Source organism: Sinohyriopsis cumingii, chromosome 5, assembly GCF_028554795.1.
Source record: "Sinohyriopsis cumingii isolate HCF-2022 chromosome 5, ASM2855479v2, whole genome shotgun sequence".
NCBI lineage: Eukaryota > Metazoa > Mollusca > Bivalvia > Unionida > Unionidae > Sinohyriopsis > Sinohyriopsis cumingii.
In genome coordinates, this window is record NC_142965.1 from 106,782,318 (window position 1) to 106,810,116 (window position 27,799).

Genomic DNA, 27,799 nt, shown 5'->3' on the forward strand with positions numbered 1-27,799 from the left:
AAAAAGAAATAAAATAAAAATTCGATCTGTGAAATTTTGGACAGTGGTCTAGTAATTATTTACTCATTCCCTTCAGTTGCATTTGTCAAAGTTTGTGGTATGCCTTAAAATAGTTTTTATTTGCATTTAGTTTTAAGTTTCAATTAGTTTTGGATATTACATTTGACCAAACGGTGGCCGTGACATTTTCTACCTAAGTCTGGTGGCCCATTTTGACGAGTAACCCGTTTCCGTGCAAAAACACTCGACGCATGCGTGGATGAGTTGCGGAAATATTTATCGCGTGTAATTCCAATGTTATTCTCCATATATTTGCATTTTCATGATATCGAATATTGAGGATATGCGGACAAAACAGGTGGGTAAAATCTGTAGTCTTAAATACACAGTAATCACAGGGGCTTAACTAGTCCCTCATGTAAGACCTCGACGCTGATATTTATGTTGTGGGCATAGCACTAAAACAACAATAACATGTGCTATGTCTTACATTGTAGGACTAGGCTTAACAGGTAATGCAAACAAATAATAAAGAAATAAACAACAGTTGGACAATATTTTTCTACAGGTTTAGACCCTCCCCACAGTTCACTATCCGTTAGTCGTTACTCTTAATTTCATTTGTAGCGAGCCCCTATTAAGTTGGGCTGCAGTGGGGTGGTTATTGACAGTAACAATACTATACCCTGCTTCAGATGGGTTTTTATTTTCTGTTATTTTGTAACAGATCTTTATGGATGCTGTGCACATTTTTCCAGTCCACACAGTTTGCAACTTGAGTAGGAAGTAGCATCACCCCATGTCCTTCATGTAATACCTTGACGCTGATATTTATGTTGTAGGTGTCAAGGTATTACAGCCTAACTAACGGCGCTGTGTAGCATGTTTTTATGTCGACTAACATCATTACGAAAGTAAAATTTTCAGGAATATTTCACATAACTAAAATAATGATGTTTTTCTACAAAGTAAAGTCATATTGTTTTAGTCGGACTTTACTTTGATGTCTTTTCTCTAATAAATTCAGATTCTCAGAAAAGAAATGGACCTGTTTTCAAGCTTTGTTGGCCTACATTTGAATTGGCTGGAAAGCGATGAAAGTCGAAAATGACTAAATCGGGTTAAGTTGAAATATTATTCTATAATGAAACAAATAAAAATATATTATGCCTATTGGAACTGTAAGCAATGGTTCGTTTCATTCAAAAAACATATCCCCAACATGAACCTACTTGAACTTACTTCAGCATACCTCAACTACCTTCACATTGCAACAAATGTATGTAAACGGAACGTGAAAGTGCGTCCATTTGCTAGTATCTTATTTTCATCCTGCCAGGATATGGACAGCACAGTAAGTATATTAATTACACATAAGTTAGTGGAAGACTGTCAATATAGGCTGCCAAGTGTGTGCGATGTTCCTGAAACATTGATTATTCTATCCAATGTCAACAACATTTTAACATGCTATACAAGGCCGTTATTTGGATAGTAAGACATAACACTAAAACAAAACCAACATGTGATATGTCTTACATTGTAGGACTACATCACCCCAAGGCAAGAACAAACTTCTAGTGAGGACTGTATCACCAGGAACTGACTAATGCTTGGGACAGAGCTGAGGTTAGGTCAGGCTGTCACAGCAGAATTTTGAGATGGGACAGACGTCATGTTCGAAATTCGAGATAAAGAGAATTATAATTAAATTTTTGAAAATCAAAACTGTAATTAGCTGTCAAAATATGCTAAATAATAATAACAATAATAATAATAATCAATTAGCATTATTTGTTGTTATTATTATTATTATTATTCTGCACCTTTCCCAAGCTGAAATTTACATCATCTTCTGATGTTAGCATTTTATGTGTTTACAGTTGTCATTGCCTTGATTTCTGCTAAATATTGGGTGAAGCCAAGTCTTTATTAGAGAGAGACCATTTAAGTGGGGGGGTAAAGCTTCAAATTAATCATTTTGTATCTTGATATTTATCATCATTCATCTGCAGCGTGTTACATGTCATCATTGATTTCACATCAGAAATGCACCTCTCTACACCTTGGATGGTAGCATCAACTTCAGTTGGGTGGCTAGATTTGTATATTTGGGTGTCATCAACATACAATTATTGAGACACTGGATGATGCTCTATGGCACTTGAGAGCAATAGAGTGTACAAAATGAAGAGAACAGGTCCAAGAACAGACCCCTGTGGAACACCACAACATAGGTCAACTGGGCTGGAGTGTATTCCATTTGCAGATACAACTTGTGTCCTGTTGACCAAGTAGGATTTGAACCACAGTAAGGCTGTATCATAAATGCCAAATACATGCTGGAGACGGTGAAGTAATATATCATGGTCTATTGTGTCAAATGCTGCAGACAAATCAAGGAGGGTGAGGACTGTAATCTGTAATCTTTCCGTTACAGTACAGTTGATTGATATTTGCAAAGAAAAAACATCATTAAGCCAGTAAATAAATAAGTAAACAGGGGTGGGGGCGAAAAGACATGGTTGTCTCTTTGTAACCAACTCTGAAAATATGGTTGCTTGGTCAGCATTTTTGAGTGTGTTGCCGTGTGTGTGTGTGTGTATATATATATATATATATATATATATATATATATATATATACACCACTCCCTTGATAACTCGTGCCCTGATAACTTGCAAACCTACTTATAATGTTTGGTCAGGTGTGGATCCCATTTTTTAAACTAGTAAATAACCCCAAAATTGATCCTTATTTGTTAAACTTGAAGAAAATCGCAATCAAAATTGGTAACCTAAACTTCGATGTATCGTTCATTTTATTGTTGAAAACTGTATATAGGACCAGGAAATTTTAATTAACACTATGAAATATCAAATTTAAAAATAGGTCATGAAATTTTTCACATTTTCTTTCCAAACGACATTCCTAGTACACCATAATTAACAATCCGTAATGAAATTTCAATCAATGAAAAAGTCACTGAGTGGAGGCAGTACTTTAATAAATAAATACAAATTAAATCATTTTTTTTTGTCAATTGAAATTTGTATTCTGGTTCTATTTTTTAGCTCATTTTAAGTGTAATCATCATAAATGCAATGTGTTCTCTTGTAATTAAGCGTAAAATGCGTCAATCTACCGTAACAGCTATGTTTGCTAGCGTTTCTTTGAGAACCTAATTAAGTGTCGACCCTGTTTTCATAGCTGACTTGTGGAAGTATTTGTTATATTTTTGCACTGAATTAAAAGCTGGCCTCGTTTGTATTATCATGTTAATTATGTCTTTTGGATCAAATAAAGGAGGTGGAATAGAAGAAAAGTTAAAAGGCATGAAAATCCTACAAACTTAAGATTTACCACTTCATTGATCAATCAAACACTTATAAATGTTATTGTGTATGTAACATAAACTACCTTAATTTAACTGACTCTTTCATAACTGTGATCAAAGATCACAAGGCAGCCAAACGAAATGAATACTTCATAAAATAAAGAGCTTGATTTCACAGATCTATACAGACCATTGGGGGTAAGCGAGTTTCAGAGAATTCTTGAACTGGTACTTAGGGATATCCTCAAGGATGATATGAAGTTTCGTTATTAATTCCAATTAAACGATTCACGACATCAGTGTTGTGTTAATTGAGCAATACAAAAATTGAGTTTCAACATAGATGATTGTCTCGTGAAATAAATGTGTCATGTTTTTGACAAAAAAAGGAATCTTGTTTTGTGGTGTATCAACAGTTAGCCTAGTTCCCTGCTCTGGGGACTCCCACTTTGGCAGATACGGGAACCAGACTCATCAAGAAAACAAAAAGCAGTGATGTAATACACAGATTTTTATGCGTACATGTGATGGTTGTTGAAACCAGTTGGAACTATCTTTCATATGTTTAAACAGAATAATGAACAACTTCATTAGAAAAAGCACATTATTAAAAATTATTATTGACGTGATTGTAAAATGAGGATTTAGTCAATAAATAGCCCAGTTCCCTGTAGCCCCCCCACCCCCACGTTTTTCTCGATCTCAAAGCGTGTCTTTTTCAGTTTTTTGAGGTTCCTTGGTAACTCATGCCTCGCTTATAGTGTGAGTTATCGAGGGAGAGGTGCATGTATATATATAGATGATTTAAGATAAAATCTTTATATCCTTTTTAGGAAACATTAGTGTGTTTATGTTGATGAACAATTAGTTGTTTTATCTTGTTCATGTGGCATGATGTTTATGTTTCTGTGTATGTCTGACCATTGACATGTAAATGTGACAGCCTAATGTTTTTTGGTCAGAAGCTTAAAAGTAGGTTAAACCTTAGGTAGAAATCTGCACAGAACAATTGCGGTACATGTATATATTTTGTTGACGTTATTTAACAATATTTTTCCACATGATATTCTATACTGGGCGGCCAGTATATTTGGTGGAGGAAGAACCACCAACCCACGGGGAGCTAATGTCAAGCTTTCTCACACGTTGGCTGAGCGTGAGACATATATTATCTACTAGTTTACACTTTATTTATTTATTGGAATAAAACAAAAAGTAATACAGCTTTAAGCTCGAGTCTGGTCCTAGTAGTTAATAGTCTGAAACGATTCTTCAGATTAAAACTATTTCTAGCATGAAATTTTAAAGAAATAAAATCGACAGGAATAATGCTAATTTAAATGATACTTAGGTACATAGTGGTATCACTGAACAAAATGATGGTATGTTCTGCTAATGGAAATGTGTTAGAAATTTACAGTTACTTTGTAATTTCCTTTAAGATCTTGATTTCAATGATAATCAACACAAATACATTACCTGTAACACATCATCAGTTTGTTATTACTGATTTGAATAAACTACATCATTGATTGGCATGGAACTTTATAGACAGCTTTATCCCATTGTTTGTTTGGTCCTAATTGAAAATGTTGATGCTTGGACATCCAGTATGGCCATCTTGAAAATCCTGTTATGGCTACTTCTCCTGAATGGATGGTATGAAGTCTAATAAAGCTGCCAGATAGTGTATTTAAAACTATTGCTATTGCTAAAAAAATATGAGACAAATTCATCACTCAGCAGTTAAAAGGAAGAAATGTTCTTATGGTGAATTCCTGGAAATTCTTTTTGGTCAGTAGAATATCAGTCCCTTTGAGGGACTGTTGTTTAAATTTTCATTAGACACCATTTTTACCCTTCATGACACATACATACATATTTTTTATGATATTTTTTATGGTTTTAGGCCTGTCCAGAGAAAGTGTCATCGAAGTACAGGAGATATTCTCAGACAGCTATGCTCAGTGCATACAAAGCTGTTAAGGAACAGAAAATGCCTACATATAGGGCTGCATTAAAGTTCAAAGTACCAGAAACGACTCTTAGACAAAGAGTGTCAGGTGAAGTTTCTGTTGAGACTGTTTCATCGGGGCCTCCACCATTACTTTCATGAGAAGAAGAAGCCATCTTTGTTGAGCGTTTAAAATTAATGTTAAAGGCAGGGAACAAATGTACTCGAGCAGAATTTCTTAGATTGGCAACAGAATATGCAGTCAGTCTTCATAAAAAAGACCGGGACCACCCATTCTCATTGAAATGGTATAGAAGTTTCACACAACGGTGGCCTGGGTTAGATTTTATAAGCAAGTCAGGATCAGATTCTAAGAAGATGAGCTAAACTTCATTTAAGATGAAGGATGTTATGTCAAAAAAGTCATATAGAGACCTCGACCAAATACTCAGAAAATACAATCTTCTAGACAAACCGCATCATATCTATAATTTTGATGAGAGGGTTTTACAAACAGAGCATGTTTCACTTGATGTTAGCAGCTGCAGGACTTGCACTAGTATACCAGCAACCTCTTCATTATCATCAGCAGTAGCTACTGTTATTTGTGGTGGCAATGCCTTGGGAACAATGATCCCACCATATTTCATATTCCGTGGTTACAGGATGAAGAAGGATTTACTTTCTGGTTGCAGCACAGGTTCTGGTGGTGTAGTAACAGAGAATGGGTTGCCAAATGATCAAGTCTTTCAAAACTATCTGAAGAAACATTTTCTTTGTTATGTTCATAGCAGAGACAGTGGTCAAGCCATTTTGCTTCTGTATAGTGGACACAAACTACATGTATCTTCATCAGTAATTAACTGGGCAATGAAGCAGTACAAAGTCATTCTGTACCTTTTACCTGTCCGTATTGTACAACCTCTTGACCATGACTGTTTTGGTCCTTTTCAACAGATATACAACACAGAATGTCATGAGTTTCTCCATCGGTTTCCATCAGTCAAGATCACAAAAATGAATGTTGGTACTATGGCCTGCAAAGCCTACCTACATGCTTTTTCACCCATCAATCTCCAGTCTTCATTTAGAAAAGCTGACATCTATCCCATTCATCTGTCTGCAGGTTGTTCCACATTTGATGCATCATCCACCGATTCTGAAGAAAGCAACCAGTCTCGTGAAGAGTCTGATAAAAGTAAAGAAGAAAATAAAGGAAATTCGGATTCAGAACCATATAGCAATTCCTGTGATGAACCGAGCAATACACTAGCGCAAAAGCGTTGTATGAGGCAGAAAGAGAAGAAAGCAAAGAAGCTCAGGGACAGTACCATAATAACAAAGTCTGGTGACAGAATAATTTCAGGCATATCAGAACAAGAAACAGAGAGACAGTCAGATACATCACTTTTGCAATCCACCATTGATTCTGGTGTTCTAACAGTGGACTATTCTGAGGATATTGCACAGGAAATCACAATATAACTCAATGTTTCAAAAGAAAACACCATATACCTTAATGCTTCCAAGAAAACACGATATAAAGTAATGTTTCCAGGAAATCACAGTATGAGCTAATGATTGCTAGAAATCACAATATATCTTAATGTTTCCAGGAAACTGAAACATCAGGAGGTGAAGTTTGTTAATGCCAGTACATTATGTGATGGCATGTCTGGGACTGTGCAGTTTGTAGTTGACTTGACTTGTAATCTTCTACTGGTATAAACAGTACTGTTCTCATAAATACTGTCCCCTAACAATTGAAAATCAACCCTTAGAAAAATGAAAGGATGGCAGACTCCTCCTCAGTGTGAGAGATTTAAAGCTAATTGTCACCTTTAAAGCAATATGTCCTTGTTTTTCATGCCTGTTATTTAAATTATCAAAAATAATATACCTGTCTCGACTGCAATTATGCTTTAGAGCTTTTTAAGACTTGTTACAATGAGCAGTTTGAACTTTTTATTTTTCTGTTTATTTCAGGTTATTTTATTAAAGTTATGTTTTGTATGGCTTTTTATTTATTTGAAGGTTGCACCTGCCGAGTCTGCCTAATCCAGCTGTTGTGTGTTCCCATACTAGATACCATTGAAACAGGACTGTTCAGTAAATGAATTTGAAATAAGTTTACATCTCTTACAGTTCCACTCACATAAAATCATACATCTTGAATTTTCAATAACAAGATTGGCTGGACTGTCTTTATCACATACTGGAACGATGTTGGAACATTATTCACAAATATTGACGGATACTTATTATTTCAAAAATGAAGTCTGATGCCATGTTTTCTTAGTAAAGTGGGGTTTCCACTACATAGAAAAATGTGGGCTCAGTTTTAAAAATTTTAGTCCAAAACAAGTTACTGAATGTACTGGAAGCTGAAGCTCTCACTACCTCTGAAATATCCGAACTTAAATATGACTGCCAAATACTCAACGGTAATGAAGCAGCATTTATTTTATATATATTTTCAATTATTTATACTTTCATCCATTCTATCTGTTTATCAAGTTTGGTTCTGTTTCCGTCATGGTAGCAAATGGTCTGTGTATAGTGCAATGAATGGATCATCAGTAATCAACAAAAACTCATTGTTATCACATGAGGCATCAGTATTTTAGCCCATGAAGATTAAAACATCACTCACTCAACCTAAAGTTTGTTTCAGCTGATTGCCTTTGAGTTTGACCTATCAAAGTTTGGCTTCCATATGGTGTTGTTTTATTCACAACAGTATGAATCTAAAATAAAGTGTCACCTCTTCTAATTTTGCCCAAGTTTTGTCTAGGCCCTGTTTGTAGGAAAGCAAGATGGAACAGTTTCTTTTCCTGCAACAGTAACAATTATGTCAGCCTCATCATTAACATTTTATTTTCATGTGCGTATATTTCCTAAAACTTTCTGATAAGTTCTCATCATGCTTGGCATTAATCATTCTGAAGGTGAGACAGTTCATTCAGCTTTATGTTTACCTGCCTCTTTTGCAGTATGTTGAGGTTAAGATCTTAGTCCCAGAAAAAAGTACTTTTGGTTATCGGTTCAGGTTTCATTAGCTCACTTGGCCATAAGGCCAGCAATCATTTGGTATGTGTTTTCAACTTCTTGTCAAATAACTGCTCCACATAATTTGACCAAATTTGGCAGGAAACATCCTGATACAAAGCTCCTTATATTTTGTAAGATAATTACCCTTCCACTATAATAATAATAATAATAATAATAAGAATGACCTTATTTAAAAAGGGTAACACAACTAGCTAAGAACTAATCTATCTTGAGGTCCTCATACAAAGGAATTTATTTATTTGTAGCTGCATCTCTGAAGCCATTGGATATATTGGGTTTGGAAGAAGGAAATAGAGTGGGTATTTCTAATCTCAGTTAATCCTAACTAATTCCAAATTAGAAAAGTCATCATATAAAATAGGATCATCAACTAAATGTAATAGACCTAGATGTTCACACTGTTCATTTATTAATGAAAATACTTCTTTCAATAGTAATAATACAAAATAAACTTTTAATATGTGTTGTGATATTAATTGTGCAACATCAATTGTTATTTGATTGATAACATGCAAAAAATGTGGCATCCAATATGTTGGACAAACCAGTCAACAAATATCTAAACATATGAACCAACATAGACCAGATATAAAAAATTATATCGATCAATCATTTTCGTCTCGTGTTGCCGCACATTTTAACAAAATTTCCCATACATTGCAAGATTTCTCCTTCCAACCTATTGTTAAAGCTGATTCTGAAATCGAACGTCTGCTAAAGGAAACCTATTGGATTCACCATCTTAATACGGTATATCGAAAAGGTCTAATTTTTAAAAACACTATGTCATTCATTCATTCTTTTTTTCTTTTTTTCTGAATTATGTCCCCTGTTTACAATTAGATAAGAATATTTTCATATTATTTTACTTTGCAGAAAAACTTAATTGGTTAAAGTATAATCTAATATCACAAAAATAAGTTTACTAATTCTTTAAAAATGAAAGTGAATTTATAGATTAATTCTCAATAAATATGAATAATTATTTATAAAATACTTGATAGTAAGCGTTATGCACACCATATTTTTATTATATAAATTGAGTTCTGATAACCTATTTAACATTTGTCAAGATTATATCAAGATACATTTTTATATATATTTTTTTATTTATTTTTTTAAATATTTTTTTATTACTATTTTTTTTATTTGCTATTTTTTTATTTATTTATTTATTTTCTTTATTTAGTAATAAATTCTAATCTCAACTGGAATACTGGAATAATTGGTTTGGGAATTTTATAATGTTTGGTCAACATGGATCGCAGGTGGGGAGTATTGCCAGGGAACCTATACTGGAATAGTGATTGTAAATATTCAGGAGCACTATTATGGAATATCCTGTACATTAATTTGGCTTTTCTCAAACAGAATCAGTCTTTAATATGTAATATTTTTAACTTACCAGCTAAATTTTCCTTGCTGTCTTTCTGGATTGATATTAGCCCTAGTGCTCTTGTTTTGAAGATGTGCCAGCTTTGCTACATTGTTATCATTTGAATTACCCCATACTGTATTACAGTAGACTAAATAGGGTTGTATGTAACTGTTATAAAATAGTTTTCTGTGCCTCTCAGGGAGAAAATGTCTTATCCTACTGAGAAGCCATAAACTTGAATTGACTTTTTTTACTGATATGTTTGATATGTTCAGTCCATGATAGGTTATTATCTACTATAACACCAAGTAGTCTATCATGACAGACCATTTGCAAATTTTTATCCTTCCATGTCTGACATACTTCATCACTATCAAGATTTGTCCTTTTAAGCCGTGTTGAGATAAGTAACATTTTAGTTTTACCAGTATTTACCACCATGCTATTGCATGTGCACCAGTTTTCCAGTTTGTTTATGGCATTCTGTAAAGAAATTTCGAGTTCATGCTTTGTGTTTTGGATGTCTGACGATGTTGTGTCGTCTGCATAGAGATCTGTAGATGATATTGAGTCTCTTATTAAAAGTGGTAGATCATTAATAAATTTAAAAAAAATAGTAACAGACCTAGCATTGAGCCTTGTGGTACTCCATATCTAATTGTTCTAGGTTCAGACAGAACATTATTTATGTAAACATGTTGTGTTCTCTCACTTAAGTAAGAAGTAAACCATCTTATTGTTCTTTCATCGCACTGGTAGATTTTCAGTATCTTCAAAAGGATTTCATGATCCACCATATCAAAAGCTTTCTTGAAATCTACAAATACAGATCCTACTATTCTATCTTGGTCAAGTGCTTGAAGCCATTTATCAGTTACGGAGATTAAGGCAGTCTCACAGGAATGTTTCTGTCTAAAGCCTGATTGATTAGGGTGTAACAGCAAGTGTTTGGTTAAATATGACATGAACAAGTCATGGACATGTTTTTCAATCAAATTTGACAAGTTTTGTACTTTGAGATTGGTTGGTAGTTATCAGCATCATCCGTAGAACCAGAATTTTAATAGGAATTACTTCTGCAATTTTCCATATTTTGGGGACAGATGAGGCTGCAATACTTAAATTGATTATGAATGTTATGCTATCTACAATAGTCGAGGCAGAAGATTTAATCACTCATGGACCAATCTGATCAAGTCCTGTAGCTTTCTTGGTATCAAGTTCACTGAGACATTTTTTAACAGAGTTTTTTTTTATACTGGTGAAATATCAAATATGGTTGCCATTACTAAAAATAGATAAACCTTTAAACAACTTTTTCCCGAAAGTTTCTCAACAGAATTTGACCACATTTTTAAAGAAAGTATCCTGCTTGAAGTTCATTATTATATGTTAAAATTATCCCAATCCTCCCAGATATGGGAGTAGTTGCTATAAAGAGAAAATCTTCCAACATTTTCTCAAAAACCTATTCACAGAATTTGACCAAATTTGAGAGAAATAGTTCTGTTAAAAAAGTGTTTAAGATTTACATAAATGATGCTGATCTGCAATAAAAAAGGTATACAAAATTCAAACTTTAAATTTTTTTTAAAAATGCTCATGGGAATTGGACAAAATTTGACAAAAACATGGCATGAAGTGCTTTCTCATTTATTGACATGATGCTGATTCACCATTAAAGATGGCCACCGTTACTAAAAAAATAGACAATCCTTAAAATGACTTCTCAAAATCCACCAACAGAATTTGACCAAATTTGACAGAAAGCACCATTGCATTGGTTCTTAAGTTTGTACAGATGACGCCAAACAACTATCAAATAAAGCTGCTGCTGCAGAAAATTTGACTTTGAATAATTTCCTCAAAGTAATGTTAAGTGTCAGAATTCAACCCGATCTAATGGAAAGCAACCTGACTCAAATGCCTGTTTAGTGTTGCATTTTAATGATGTCAGTCCACCATCATCAGATACAGGGGAGGTTACCAAATATAGAAGAAATATTTGCACAACTTTATCACCAAAACCCAGTTGATAGAATATGATGCACTCTGGCAAGAGGCATATTGGCAGCAAGGCTTTTGAATATTCAACAGGTGATGTTGTTGTGCCATCTAATATGCATGAAGGTGTAAAAACTGGAGAGACTTGGTCAAGGTCACAGTCATAGAAAATTTGTATTATTGTTCTGGTTAGAGTATATTTTTTATGTCCAGTTTATTTCCTAACTGCTTGATGGATTTTCCTCAAACTTGGGCTGAATCATTATGAATCTTCAAATGCATTCTTGCCCATATGATTTTGGGCTCAAAGTCACAGAAAATTTACACTAAGTTATTTTTGAAGTTTTTCATTTTCTAGTATTTCCTAAATCTGTTGATGGCTTTTTTCATACTTAAGATAAATTATTATGAATAAAGCCAAGATTATTCATTGTTTGAAATGTGCTCACCCTTTTAACCTTATGTTTTGGTCACATGTTTAACAGCAGTGCTTTGATTTTGGACGCCACATGCAGGTCCTCACTGCCATTTTTTGTTATTCCACATTTTAGCAGGTTATATTGTGATACCCTTCCTATGTTCATCTGACTATGCCTACTGCTTGGTGAAATTTCACCAGTTTTGGTGTGTAGGTTGCCAGTGTGATAACCAAATGCTTAAAGGGTACATATTTGGGCCTCTCCCAGGAGTCCTTATGAGGGTATCAAAGACCAGATATATATACAATTTCATTTACAATGACATTTTATAAATATTTTTTTGATGCCACTCTAAACTTAAATGGTAATGGAAATATATATGTAATGGTTTGGGGTTATAACACGTGAGACAAGATATGGGAGTGGGATGGATATGTAATAAAAAGCATGGAGATTTTCCATGATACAATACCTTTAGATTAGACAATCATAATTAAAATTTTCATTTGTGAGAATAGTACAGCATTACAGGAGGTATGATTACATGCTTGTTTTTACAATCCAGTGTTTTACAGTTCCTCCATCTCTATGACAATGTGCATCTCATCTGATCAGCATCCAGTAGAAATTCCTTAATTGTGTGTTGTACAAAGTTATCTCATGAGAAAGCTTTCTGTGGGTCAGTGGGTCTTTTTAGGGTTTCCTGAGTTCTTCATCGACCAGTCAAATAAGTTTCAGTTGGTTGCAAGTCCAGCATATCAAGTGACTTGTTCTGCATGTTTTAGTCATGTTACATGTATGCAGTTCATTATATTGAATCTGCTTTAAAATGGCACTCATTCAATTGGACGAGTGGAAATTTCAGGCCCTGTTTATGATTGGGAACTTATATTGAATGAAGATGATTGAAGGACACACTGTTGATGACAAAACTTGAGGTTTGAATATTGTACATTAAGCATGGGAAATCTGGTTTCCAATAATTCTTTAATACATGTGCCCCAAACCTTGACCCCTGTGTACCCCTTGATTCGACTTCCTTATTATGACTTTTGAGGGACATAGCAACAGAAAATTTCCCTACCACACTAGCTTATAGGCGCAACAATGTGGTCTTTTAGCTCATCGGGCAAAGGCCAAGTGAGCTTATGATATGGCCCTGCACAGTCAACACTTCACCAGACTTGATGTTTAAAGTTATCTCAGTATAGCATATGAGTGGCTGTATTATGATCAGATGGTGTTTAGACATTTGCATATAAGCCCATTGAGATCTTGGATGGATTCAGTTGAGTAACATGTGTACTTATTAATTAGGTATCCTTGCATGTGATCAGTTAAGCTATTGAACTCCTTACATGTTTATTCAGGGTGGTGTTTGCCACCTGCTAGTCGTATCATTGAGAATGGGAAGCAATTTATGGACAAAGGTACACTACCTAAAATTGTATGCACTTACATAATTGTTCTCAGTGTGTATATAGTGTAGTTTAGTTTTCTTCTAGCATATATATAGATCTCCTTCTGTCCCTCATTTTGAACTTATTTTAACACTTCCTAATTTTTCAAAGAGGTTGCTCATCTAAAAAAAACTGTTAACAGGCAAACAAATGCAATCAGCAAGTTCCCTGGAAGGCAGGCTGTCCTTCAAACATTTGAAATCAAAGATGTAAAAATTTGCAGTTTTGATTTTCTTTTGGGATTTTTTTCTTTTCTTAATGAAGTGATTCTTACAGGCCATTATGTGCACATGAATCAGCTGGCAAGTGATGGCAAAACAGGCAGCAAAATCTGTGGTCTACCAACTGTTAGGGAAAGAACTAAGTAGTTTTACATTGTAGCCATATAATATAGTACATACTACATTATAACATTGGTATGGTACTTATTATTACTTGCCAATTTTCTGAGTACCATGTGGTCAAGTGGTCAGAGACACTCAAATTTACAGGTCACTGGCATTTCACAACTGCACATGATCAATGTGGGTGTAGGAGAAAGCTTGCCAGTAGCTTCCCATTGGTTTTTGTTTCCCATTGGTTTTTGGTTCTTCCAGGTGTTTTCCCAGATTCTTCCTGCACCAAAAATACTGGTTGCCATTTATGGCCCATCATGTACTCAAAAATGTTAAACCCATAACAACCACCTGACATGCCAATTTGCAAAGGAAGGCAATGATTCTGCCTGTAATAACAACCATTTGAATCACAGGTTTGAGATTATATGGAGTTATTCCACTTGTTGAAACATTTTTTACGACAGATTATTATAAAATTAAAAGATTCATAAATTTGAATGAAACGAGCTTTAAAATTAGTAAAAGAGTACACCTTATGGATTAAAATAAATATTATGTAATTGTGTATAGATTTTGCAGTGCATATTTGAAGTCATAGCAAGTAGATGTTGTGTAATCACCAAAAAGGGGACATAACTTTTAAAAGAACACTATTTTTTGTATTCAACATTAAACACATGCACAAGTGTAAGGAAAAATAAGAAATTAATAACACATTTGTAACATTGTAAGTTAACAATCTTGGGAGAGGCTCTGAAGTAGGGACTATGGACAGGCAGAACACCCAGGTTCTGTTTCTCATTAGATGAGCACAATATTGCAAGCATTGGGGGATTACAAATGCAAGATTATACTTTCTTTTCAGTCCTGAAATATATGATGTGTGTATTTTTTGTTTTCAGAGTTTGCTACCCAGCCAAGTCATACCAAAGACTTATTAATTAAAAATAATCCAGCTGCCTCACTTTGCGCTCAGCATTAAGAGGTTAGTATTAGGACAGGTCGACCTGGTGTCAGGATACTGTGACTGGGTGGGACATCATGCTACATGTCTGTGGTTTGATGCCCCATTACTAGACACCACTATAAACTGCCACACTGCAGACATCATAGCAGTATGACTGAAATTTTTTTAAAGCTACTTCAGAAATCCAGATCACACATGCACAATTGTCAGAAAAGTCTGTTTTCCTTCATTAAAGACTGGTTTCTTTTTTTGCAAGTAGTTAATATTTTACAATCTGGACAAAAAATTTAATTTTCTTACTCAGAAATATTGGTAATACCTTCTCCAATATATCAACCAGAAAATCCATCACAAGCTATGTTTGCTTCTGTTACAGAAAACTTTGAATCAGTAGTGATGTCATCATCAAACAGGCAGTGAAAACTTAATGACATATATTGCACCACTGATCACGCTAGGTCATCCTAATGAGTGACAAGGCCCACTTGGGTCCATTGATTGGGGGTTATACAGCATAAAAATATTCATCAGAAAATAGCAAGGAAAGAGTCTTACCCAGGTTTTCTTGAAAATATTTGATCTAAGCAAACAACAATCGTACTACTTAATTTACAACTGCTCCGGTGGTCTGGTGGTTAGAGCATTCACCTCGGATGTGGGAGGTCGTTGGTTTGATCCCCGGCCGAGTCATACCAAAGACTTACAAAAAGGGTACTAACAACTGCCTCGCTTGGTGCTCAGCATTAAGAGGTTAGTATTAGGACTGGTTGACCTGGTGTCAGGATACTATGATTGGGTGGGACATCATGCTACATGTCTGCGGCATGATGCCCCAGTGCTAGACACCACTATAAACTGCCACATTGCAGACATCAGAGCGATATGACTGAAAAATTGTTAAAGTAACGTTAAAAATCCAAATCACATCACACCACACTTAACATAATTTACATTAATCATTAAGTTTATAAAATAACACATTGCTTAAAAGGAATCTTTTTGAAACAAAAGATTGGCTTTTTGCAGTTCTGATATTTGAAACAATTTGAGGTAGAAAAAACTGCACATAACACCCACTTTGAACTGGTCTTTTAGGGGAATTAGAATAATATTTATTTTCAGGTTTTGATACTATTTTTGAGGTACAGATTATGTAAAACATAACAATGAATGAAGATTCATTACAGTTTTATGATGATCTTATGATATTCATGCATTATTTCTTTGGATAAGTTGTAATTTTGTCTGGTTTCAGCACATGACTTGCTTGGAACTTTGAATGCGATCTGATGGAGCTGCTAATTTGGGGTTTACTTGTGGCTGTCAGAATTGGATGGTGTTACCTCCCACAGAATGGCTATATTCACCCGGATGAGTTCTTTCAAACCGTAGAGATAGTGGCAGGTTTGTATCCATTGAATAGTTGCACAGAAGTGAGAATCCTAGCTTCAAGAACATGCACTTTATGGTCCTAGATTTTAAGATTTTAAATTGAACATACAGGTTTTCTAAATCAGTGGGGTGGGGGTATTTTTTTCACTGCCACTTAGGCAGGGTGATTTAGAAACAGCTCACATCCATCAGTCAGTCTGAGTACAGGCTTGAGTACACTTTATGATTATGTCTCTCTGTTATCCACATAGCTGTTACCTATTTGGTATCTGCACAATAACTCATGGTTTCCATCATCAATAGTTACCAAACTTTGTGAATGTCCTGCCTTTAGGTTAGGAAGAATCCTATCAAAGTTAGGGTCAAAAGATCAAAGGTCAGGGTCACTGACTAAAGGAGGAAAAATTGTTTTCATACATTAACATTAGTTATACATCCCAAAGTTTTGTGAATGGCTTGTACTTGGGGTCAAGAGATGAAGTTTCATGGTCATTGTGATTGAAAAGAGAAAAATGTTTTTTGTGAAGTAATGAGCTCTACACATTTGTCTGGACCAAGTTTTGTCAATAGCTTTCACTTGGGTTAAAGGAAACGTTTGTATATTTTGGAGTTAAATTGTCAATAACTTTCACTTGGGATAAAGGAAAAGTTTGTTTTATTTTGGAGTCAGATTGTCAAAACTCACTGTCAGTCTGAAAGATGAAAAATGGCTTCTGCATCCTACAACATAAATTGTGGATGGATTACACTTTGGGTAAGGAAGAAGCATATAGTTTGGGGTGAAAATTAAAAAATATAATGGTCACATTGACTGAAAGAAGAAAATGGTTTCTGCACAAGTTTTCATCCATGTACTTTCACCAGTGTTTGTGGATGACTTACATGTTGGGTAAGAAAGATGCCTATTGATTTTGGGATCTAAGGTCAAGATCACTGAGAGAAAGAAGAAAACAGCTTTTGCATAATAAAGTAGTTTAACTAAAGTTTTGGAGGGCCTGCATTTAAGGAGAGGAACCTGTTGATTAGTAGAGGGTAATAAACACAGGGCAGATGTATAATGTGCCATTCACAATATTCTTGTTACTCCATTTCAACCAAATGTTCTGTGAAGTTTCATTCCAACAAAGACTTTATATGTGTTAGATGATTAGGAATTTTGGCTGGTAGGTATTACCAAGAGTGACTGTCTTTGATCAAATTAGAATTGTATTCTCTACAGCTTATGAACACCACAGCATTTACATCCATTGTTAGATACATTCACCGAGGATTAAAATTTAACCATATAGGCTTGTAGCACTGCAACATTCAGGTTTTTTGTTTCATTTCAGTCAGATCTGTTTTGAAGTGTTGTTTCAACAAGGAGTGAGTTTGATAGTAGGAGTCTGAGAATGTTTTTGATCCAAATAGAAAAGGCATTCCACTGGGTTGTGAATGCTACCCATTTACAATGTTTTTGATCCAAATAGAAAAGGCATTCCACTGGGTTGTGAATGCTACCCATTTACAATGTTTTTGATCCGAATAGAAAAGGCATTCCACTGGGTTGTGAATGCTACCCATTTACAATGTTTTTGATCCGAATAGAAAAGGCATTCCACTGGGTTGTGAATGCTACCCATTTACAATGTTTTTGATCCAAATAGAAAAGGCATTCCACTGGGTTGTGAATGCTACCCATTTACAATGTTTTTGATCCAAATAGAAAAGGCATTCCACTGGGTTGTGAATGCTACCCATTTACAATGTTTTTGATCCGAATAGAAAAGGCATTCCACTGGGTTGTGAATGCTACCCATTTACAATGTTTTTGATCCAAATAGAAAAGGCATTCCACTGGGTTGTGAATGCTACCCATTTACAATGTTTTTGATCCAAATAGAAAAGGCATTCCACTGGGTTGTGAATGCTACCCATTTACAATGTTTTTGATCCAAATAGAAAAGGCATTCCACTGGGTTGTGAATGCTACCCATTTACAATGTTTTTGATCCAAATAGAAAAGGCATTCCACTGGGTTGTGAATGCTACCCATTTACAATGTTTTTGATCCAAATAGAAAAGGCATTCCACTGGGTTGTAAATACTACCCATTTACAATGTTTTTGATCCAGATAGAAAAGGCATTCCACTGGGTTGTAAATACTACCCATTTACAATGTTTTTGATCCAAATAGAAAAGGCATTCCACTGGGTTGTGAATGCTACCCATTTACAATGTTTTTGATCCAAATAGAAAAGGCATTCCACTGGGTTGTGAATGCTACCCATTTACAATGTTTGGCTTGACTTCAGTCAGATTTGCTGTAAAACCTCTTTTTAACAAACTCTTTGATGACTTGAACAATGATTAAATTTGCATAGGTTTTATGATCATATGGTTTTAATCAAATAGAGTTACACCCCTTGATGGACTTAGACTTTCCACTGGCTTGTAAATACTGTATCAGTGAGTTTTTTTTGTCATTGTTTAATTTCAACCAAATTTACTGTAAAGTTTCCCTTCAACAAGGTCTCAATTGAGTTTGATAAGATTTTGACAGTTTTTGACTTACAAGGGTTGAAATCCCTCTAAGTGCAATACATTTTGTCTACCGTTGTGTCAGTAACAATAGTAAGAATTATATTTCAGTGGGTTAGGTTTTTTTTTATTATGACAGGATAAAATCTTATCATAAACCAATAATTAGCGGAAGATATTTTGTAATATACAAGATGATTAAGATTGAAGGAATCTTTTCATAGACCATCGGTTAAAAGATAGGATGTTGAAAGTATCCTCGTTTACTCCTTAGAGTGCCACAATATTTACTTCAACATTTAGATTAAAATTGTAAAACTAGAAGTTTTACAAAGCAGTCCCACAAAAACATGCTATTATGCCAGAAGTTTTAAATAGCAGTCCCACAAAACACACCATTATGCCAGAAGCGTTAAGTATCAGTACCCACAAGAACACACTATTATGCCAGAAGTTTTTAATAGCTGTACCAAAAGAATATTATTATGCCTGAATTATTAAGTAGTAATCCAACAAAACACACCATTATGCTAGAAGCGTTAAATAGGAGTCCCACAAGAACACACTTCTATGCCATAAGTTTTAAATAGCAGTCCCACAAAACACCATTATGCCATAAGTGTTAAATAGCAGTCCCACAAAAACACGGTATTATGTCAAAAGTTTTAAAAAGCAATCCCACAAAACATACCATTATGCAAGAAGTGTTTAATAACAGCCCCACAAGAAAACGCTATTTTGCCGGAAGTTTTAAACAGTAGTCCTACAAGCACACACTTTACTTACATTTCTTGATGTGAATTGTCACAAGATGAAAGGATCATTGTTAAGTATAAAGCTGACAAATCTAGCACTATAGTCATAATAAATAAAGGGGAAAGATCATAGAATGATAAAACATACTGCACAACATTTTAGATAATTCTTCTGTGGTAGGAATGGGCAAAATATGGCCCGTGATATGGTTTCATCTGTTAATTTGCAAAATTAGTCTTTAAAAATCACTTATCCACCCTGCACTCTGGAAATTGATACCATGCCTAGAGTAATGGGAAACTATAATTTAAGTAAGTCAGTATATCAGTGTAATATCCAGAAGCAGTTGCTTTATATATGATTTATTTGACATTTTCTCACAAACAATACATACCCCACAGTTGTACATTTCTACTCAAGACACATAAGGTATATGATTAATACCACCTTTAGGGTACTCTGTTAGACCTATAGTAGACAGGCCAACCATTAAAAATTTTCCATGTCTTACAGAAATGACTCTTAAAATTTGGACTTGAACAATAAATTCATAAATTATGGAAATATGATTGTTTGTGGTAAAATCCAGATATGTGCTTGTCTGTTTTTTATTCGGATCTGGTTTTCATATTCAGTGGAGTTGACAGTAAACCAGACTAATTTTTCAGGAGTACTTCATGTACTTTTGGCAGCATGAATTTTGTGATGCAAAATGTCTGCATGATCAAGCTGTGGCTTATTCTCTAAAAATGGCACCCAACAAGCAATTAATTTTCAGGATGAAATGGACATTTAACCTCTTAAAAAATTTTAATAGTATAGAAAAATAAAAAGAATTATTCAGATTCTTGGTGGAAAAGAAGAAGGAAAGGCAGCAGTTACATTCAGTGGACATCATGTGTTGATTTGAGTGCCTCTTTTGGCAGGAATAATGATTGCCATGGCCCACATGAAATTATATTTTTTTAAGGATTACCTGGAGTTTAAAGTTTGCAAGAAGCCATGGTGCTCCGTAAGCATTGGAACTACAGTTTGTGAAACAGTACTGGAAGTAATTAAAGTCCAAGTATACTTTGCAAACTTTTTAGACGAACACAATATTTAATGTCGCTGTATCAGCCTTGGGGGTCCCGAGTGGCTGAGTGGTCTAAAGCGCTCACCGTTCTGGATCACTGCCATCTCACCTCTGTCTGCGTGGGTTCGAGTCCAAGGCTCAGCTAGCGTGGGTATGTGGGAAAGCCTGCCAGTAGCTTCTCTTGGGTCAGTGGTTTTTCCCTGGGTTTTCCAAGGTTCTTCCTCCACCAGTTATCCTGGCCGCCATGTATAGCCAATCTTGTGCTGAAAAATGGCATTAAACCCTAGAACAACAACATCAACTGTGTCAGTCTTGAATTACCCTTCTGGACTTTTAAATACCTGCTTTCCAGCTTGACAATAGCAGTACATGATATTTTGTTTCACCTTACTGAAAATAGGCCAACTTAATGGAAAGAAAAATCAATTGCATTACTGAGAAGGTCTTGTTGGTGTTGGCAGGTCTGCTATGGTTTTTGGGTGCAACTTGCAAACAGACAAATGTCAATATTTTACAACCTGCTTTAATGCAAGTATCCTCCCTCGTGTCAGAAACATTTGGGATTTCTTTAGTAAGTTGAAATCACTTCTGAATGTGTCATACAAATCTTTTTTTCATTACACTTTATGTGACTTCTCTCTACACAAATATGCCACACAGATGATTTTTAAGGCTGCCAATACTTTAGTAGATTAAAAGTGCACATAGATTATCCAGTGAAAATATTTATGATTTAATAAAACTTGTGTTGAAAATAACCATATTCAATTTGATTGTTTTTTTTTTTGTGTGTTTCTAAAAGTAAGGCACTTTATTTCTGTTGGTGTTAATGCTTTCAGCTGGCCAAGCTGTATCAAGGGACATAACTCAGCTTCCAATGATATGAGAAAATCATTAACATCAGGGTACTTACTTCCCTTGATATATAGTGACTGCTTCTGTGTAGTTCTCAACTTACAATCCTTTCAGTAGAAAATGCTTACAATGGTATTTGCTTAAATATTTTGTCTCAAAATATATTATGATTTTTTAAAATCAATTCTCAGTTAAGAAATAAAGAGAAGATAAGACATCAGACATTTATAATTCAGATTACATGCATTTATAGTGATATTGCCATTTGCTTTTGACTATAAGGTATCACGGTACCAATTGTTTTTCCATATACCTCAATGCTAATGTTCTGTGAAATAAATATACTTTCTGTCCTACTTGGGCATGCATGTCACACGCTGCCATATAGAACAATGCTAGATTGTCAATTTGACAATGACATAACCAGGTACTCCATTGCATTTAAGAGAGATAACTCTACTGGAACTAGACAGGGGTAAGAGTTATCTAGTCACAACAAGCACATTTTCAGCCATGTGTACCATATTTTAAAAAAAATCATAAAAAATACAAAATATGATCTAGATAGAAATTAACACAAACTCACATGTTGCCAAGAGGCTCAACATTTTTTTAAGCCAAACAGAAAGTACAACTCTTACATAATGCACCAATCACAGCTAGTGTTGTTCTTTAATTCTGAATACAATGTTCCATGCACCTTAAGCTCCGCCCACCTGGACTTGCGCAATTGGTACCGTTATACCATAAAAGATAACATGATGATCAACATCTTGCAATTTATATTCATCCCTTTGATTCAGCTTAATGTACCATACAACAGAAGCCTCTCAAATGAGTATGATTCTCAAAGTTTTAATGACAGTGTTATGTTCCATGACAAAGCATTATCTCCTTTGATCAATTCCATAGACGTTCAGGGGTCCCGAGTGGACGAGTGGTCTAAAGCGCTCTCTGTTACAGATCAGTGCCATCTCACCTCTGTCTGCGTGGGTTTGAGTCTCGGATTCAGCCAACGTGGGTATGTGAGAAAGCTTGCCAGTAGCTTCTCGTGGGTCGGTGGTTCTTTCTGGGGTTTTTCCCAGGTTCTTCCTCCACCATTAATACTGGCTGCCATGTATAGCCTATCATGTGCTGAAAAATGGCATTAAACCCTACAACAACAACAACAACAACCATAGACGTTCAACTGGTTTGTGAACATGTGCATGTTCATATATTTGTTCAAATTTGAACCAGATTGCTGTGAAGTTTCACCGTAACATTGTCTTATATAGTTTGATGATGATGAGACTTGTACAATATTTTACAAAATTTTGTCCATGATTGGTATGGAAAACTCTTTCTATAGCTTAAGAATAGTCCACCAGTTTTGCATTTGTTTGAAATATTTATTGACTGATCTAACTATTTAACTTATTATCTTTTTCTTTAAAATTTTAAATATTATGGCTAGTTTTTTACAAATTTGTCCTAAATTACTTGCCAATGAATTTTTTAAATCTCATATAAACTGCAGTATGGGAGTGGTGATAAAATATGGGAACAGACAACTAATTCAGTTCCTGTAGACCATAACATTCATGTGTGTGCGTGTCTGATTTGGACTTTTAACATAGCTTTAACAATTTTTAAGGCATATTGCTATGATGTCTGCAGTGTGGCAGTTAATAGTGATGTCTAGCACTGGGGCATCATGCCACAAACATGTAGCACGATGTCCCACCTAGTCACATTATCCTGACACCAGGCTGACCAGTCCTAACATTTGTATTTAGCTGAATTACTAGATGTTTCTGGTACAATCTGCAATTCATGCTTACACGAAGTGAGGAAATTGTTTAAACAGTGAAAATGATATGTTGCTTGCCTATTTTTGACAGAAATTTATTTGTTAAGTACCCTCTCTAAAATTCCAACCAGGTGAAATCTTCCAGTCTACAACCAGTGAAACCTCGATGGTGGCAGTGATAAAATTAAACAGGTTTTAAATTCAAGCCTACTAAGGCTTACTCTGACAAATTTGTTAACATTATTTCATATAGTTATTTTCAGCCAAACAGTGATTTTCGTACTTTTAAATATGATATGTATTACAAAACTACACATGGGCTGGTTCCAGATCTCGTACAATAATTATAGGTTACTGCATTTATATGGGAAGATATGAAAGAGTTTTTTTTGATGGATATACTACACAACCTTGGGAGTGAAGTATATCCATCCGACAAAACAAGTTCATATTTTCACATACAAATGCAGTAACCTGTTTATTATATCCTCTTTTTCTTATTCTACCTAAGGCTTAATTATATAAACAAAAATGCACTCCAAGAAACAAACTAACTGAATTTGTGTCATGTTCCAAACTAAATACACAAGCGCAAATTCATCAGTACACAACAACAACATTATTAATGCACACATAACTCCACCCAGATAAATTTGAACTTAGTCATGTACTAGACATCACTTTAAAAAGAAAATGGGGTTTGGTCTACTGAAAATTGAAATTTAGAGTCATACTGTGAATGAATGCACATTGCAACAACTTTTCCATTTGGTCTGGATTGAATAGATTTTTGTATTTTTTTTTTGATTCTACGAAATTTCATGATTATGGACTGGATTTATCTGTGCCAGTTCTGCATGAAGTACATCAGATTTCAGCAGTGAGAGAGCAGCGTGTTGACATCTGCAAGTGTGTTTCTGTTCTGTCATTGAATGTTTGGAATCATGATTGGGAGAAATATGAAGTTTTTCAATTGTAATTATCAAAAATATGCTATAGAATATAATGTTCATTTCATTTTCAGTGCAGTAAGGTAGTCAGAATTACAGTGCAATTTTAAAATGTGTAATCAAGCTTTAGAACCTATGACATGGCTCTTGTAATTCAGATTTGCAGAGCTAAGAAAGTATATATCGAGGAAATTCAGGATGTAAAACTGTAATTATATTTTTTCCATTCTTATTACCAGCTAAAGAAGATATATTTATGCATTGTCACTTGCATATTATTTGTAGGGACCTAGCAATTTTATGACATCTCTGATGTCTATCGCTAGCCTAAATCCAAAACATTGTATTAAAAAAAGTTAACATGGAATATTGCTTAGCATCGGTTATATGGCAGTCCATGAAACATCTGCTTTAGTTCATTCAGATAAAAATTTAATCAACCAAAATGTAAAGTGTCTGCTACACGAGTGTACATGATTTGTTTACAAAGTAGTTGTTAATACACTATTGGGCACACATGTTGTACATGTGAGTGCAATATGAATGTGTGCAATATCGTAAAATATTGCATGATTCTGACAATGTAAAGTTAACGGAGACAAAAATGAGCTTATAATAATTATGGTATTTATTATACCACCACATATAGGATGCTTCCAGATCTCATAAAATAATTAGCTGTCACAAAATATAGATATTTTCTATATGCAAACACTGTATTGTTACAACACTGATTAGAAGGACTGTTAATGGTTGATTGATAAATATCTTACTTACTTTGACAGGTGACGTTCTAGATGTTTCTGCCTACAGGGCATGGGAGTTTAATATTACAGCACCAATAAGAAGCCCCATAATGCCCTATGCCTTGTATGGACCAGTCTTCCATGCATTAAAATATTTAAATGCATCATTGGCTTCACCAGCACCATCTTTGACTGCATCTCAAGTTCTCAGATATCCACGTCTGGTGATGGCTGTGTTAAGTCTTGGGATTGACTTCTTTGTGTACATAATCGCGAAAAAGATCACTGGAAGTATGAAATTATCACTGTTGTTTCTTGGCAGCTCCTATGTGATGTTGACATACCAGTGCAGAACTTTTACAAATTCAATTGAAACTTTGCTCTTTACTTCACTTATGTATGTGATATTGACATCAACAAATTTTACTTGCAAACATGACCAAAAGGTGTCTTTTGAAGGGAAAACTAGAAAGGAAAATAGTAAAGGCAAGGAACTAGCAAGTGGTGATGACATTTCTGCTCTAAATAGTTATGTTTATCCATCATATGCGAGACTTTTTTTGATCGGCTTTCTTACAATGGTTGGGTTCTTCAACAGGCCTACCTTTCTAATCTTTGCATTTTTTCCTCTTTTATGGTACCTGTTTAAGGTATATATTTCAAAAACTGATCCAGCATCAGCAAAATTAATTGCAGTTTCAAAAGTTATATCTGTAATTGGATTTGCAACCTTTGTTACATTCTGTATTCTTTGCACCCTAGACTCTGTTTATTATGGAAAATTCACTTTTGAGTCTCTTATATATGATATCAATGATTGTTTATTTATACATTCAAACAAATATCAGTGTTTTAATGAAATTTTAGCATCGTTTGTAATAACCCCAAGGAATTTTATTTTGTACAATGTAAAGGGAGATAATCTTGCCAAGCATGGTTTACATCCATTTTATTTACACTTAGTTGTCAACCTGCCACTTTTGTTTGGTCCGTTAGTTTATTATATTTTATCAATGTTATTCTTAAGAGTAAAGTATGTCTTTACTAGAACAGCACCAGTTCATCAGTCTTCGCAGGTACCATTTGATCTATTTGTGCTAGTTCCTGTGTTATTTTTCTCCATTTTTCCTCACCAAGAGCCAAGATTTCTTGTACCATTGTTACCATTAGTTATTTTGCATGCTGTGCAATATGTAGGAAAAAAAACATTTAGCAAATTTCTTTTTGTATTTTGGCTTAGTTTTAATTTTGTTTTATCAATATTCTATGGTATTTTGCATCAAGGGAGTATAGTTCCATGCATTACAGATATGCAGGAAGATTTTCATAATGAAGTACATTCCCTTGCAAAAGAAAACCACAGCAATGTTTCATATCATTTCTTGTTTTCCAGTACTTACATGCCTCCAAGACATTTGTTCCTTAACAGATCTCCTTTCATAGAGATCATTGATTTTAAGGGAGGCAACTACCAGGGTATCAGAAGTACCATCACAAGAATAAAAATGAAAGATACTGTAACAGTGAAAGAGAGAGTGATAATTTTGATCCTACCTGGTACCGTGTTTAATAGGGTACAAAATAAAATCAAAGTTGATATGTCCATATTAAACACATACTTTCCGCACTTGTCCCTTGAGGATCCACCAGATTTGAAAGTAATGACAAATGCAAAAGATTGGCAAACAGGTTTATTGAATCTAATGGATCAATTCTCTCTCTATGTTGTTCAAATAATGTAAGCTTCCTTAATCTTCATTTGTTGTCTGCATTAAAGAGCACAAATAAACCTGCAGAATGAAAGATCGATTTATCAGTTTGGTTCTCTTTTTGACAATTCATCAGGCAAGGGCAATATTATATCTACCAATATATAACCTTTGTTTCTCAAATTAAATGATGATAGAGTCGTGTTTACATAGTACCTTAATCACATGTAATATTTAAGGCTTCAAAGCATATTCCTGACTTTTGCTGACAGAATTGATGTAGTTATAATAAGCATATTCTCAATTGATTATGATGTTAATAATGAAATGGATTTATCTGATCCTGTGTTCTTTGGGTTGCTGTGTGATGCTCCCTACTCTTAATTTACCCATTGGTCGGGGATGGCATCCTTACCGCAACTATCGCATAACAGAGATTCCAATGGACCATAAGCTAATTTAATTGCCAGCTAGGTATGAATTGTTATATGATAGGCTGGGTAGAAGAGAGCTTGCCCAACCGACTCGACTAAATAGAATTTCAGATAATCATTTACAAATTCAGCTGTTCATTATATATTAATGAATCTTTTTTTTTACGGTAATTGGAAAATTGTTCTAAAAGAAAAACACATGATTTAAAGAAGTATTGAGTAGGCAGAGATTTCTCTATTTTTCAAATGGGTTGATGATTTTGGTTATCACGTGTTACTTAATATAAAGTAGTCATGATTGCATCCGGTGACTGCATAAAGTTTTTTTTTTTTTAATGTACCACTTTTACATGTTCATTAAGTTATTAAAATCTGGAAATTTAAGATGTCAGATACTTTAAATGAATGAAGCATCAGTACACTTTTATACATCAAGCATTATTTGAATACATATTTATTCATTGGACTGATTCCATCTGTATTGTGATCTTTTGTCCATGTTTTTTTAAATATTCCTAAGCATGCACTTATTTTTACTCACATTTTCTAACCGCAAAATAAATAAACTTTTATACATATTATCTGTTTGTTGTTTGTTTGGTCTTTTCTTCCTTGCTCTGTCTTTCTTTCTAGTGAATAA

General features: G+C 34.5%; 2 protein-coding genes across 4 annotated transcripts; both read left to right on the forward strand.

Moving 5' to 3' along the window:
- Nucleotides 1-27,737, forward strand: LOC149799942 (GPI alpha-1,2-mannosyltransferase 4-like). Of its 3 annotated transcripts, XM_089959416.1 has the most exons (4): nucleotides 9-97; nucleotides 14,865-14,947; nucleotides 16,185-16,333; nucleotides 25,056-27,737. In XM_089959416.1, exons 3-4 carry the CDS (start codon nucleotides 16,219-16,221, stop codon nucleotides 26,756-26,758), a joined length of 1,818 nt encoding a protein of 605 aa, XP_089815542.1. In that variant the 5' UTR covers nucleotides 9-97; nucleotides 14,865-14,947; nucleotides 16,185-16,218; the 3' UTR covers nucleotides 26,759-27,737. The 3 variants fall into 3 exon arrangements, with proteins under 3 accessions (XP_089815540.1, XP_089815542.1, XP_089815541.1); XM_089959414.1 differs by lacking the exon at nucleotides 14,865-14,947 and having other exon boundaries at nucleotides 1-97; XM_089959415.1 differs by lacking the exon at nucleotides 9-97 and having other exon boundaries at nucleotides 11,276-14,947.
- On the forward strand, nucleotides 147-8,074 carry LOC149799943 (uncharacterized). The gene is made up of 3 exons (XM_089958318.1): nucleotides 147-358; nucleotides 5,247-5,450; nucleotides 5,679-8,074. Exons 1-3 carry the CDS (start codon nucleotides 323-325, stop codon nucleotides 6,774-6,776), a joined length of 1,338 nt encoding a protein of 445 aa, XP_089814444.1. The 5' UTR covers nucleotides 147-322; the 3' UTR covers nucleotides 6,777-8,074.
- Nucleotides 27,738-27,799: the final 62 nt, after the last annotated feature.

What these genes read in the sequence shown, in the direction of transcription:
- LOC149799943 (XM_089958318.1), top strand. Translation starts at nt 323, where the DNA reads ATGATATCGAATATTGAGGATATGCGGACAAAACAG. An exon ending in AGGATATGCGGACAAAACAG is followed by an intron (nt 359 to 5,246) that starts GTGGGTAAAATC and finishes TTATGGTTTTAG; the next exon opens with GCCTGTCCAGAGAAAGTGTC. An exon ending in GGCCTCCACCATTACTTTCA is followed by an intron (nt 5,451 to 5,678) that starts TGAGAAGAAGAA and finishes AAGATGAGCTAA; the next exon opens with ACTTCATTTAAGATGAAGGA.
- LOC149799942 (XM_089959414.1), top strand. Translation starts at nt 16,219, where the DNA reads ATGGAGCTGCTAATTTGGGGTTTACTTGTGGCTGTCAGAATTGGATGG. An exon ending in AACCGTAGAGATAGTGGCAG is followed by an intron (nt 16,334 to 25,055) that starts GTTTGTATCCAT and finishes TTACTTTGACAG; the next exon opens with GTGACGTTCTAGATGTTTCT.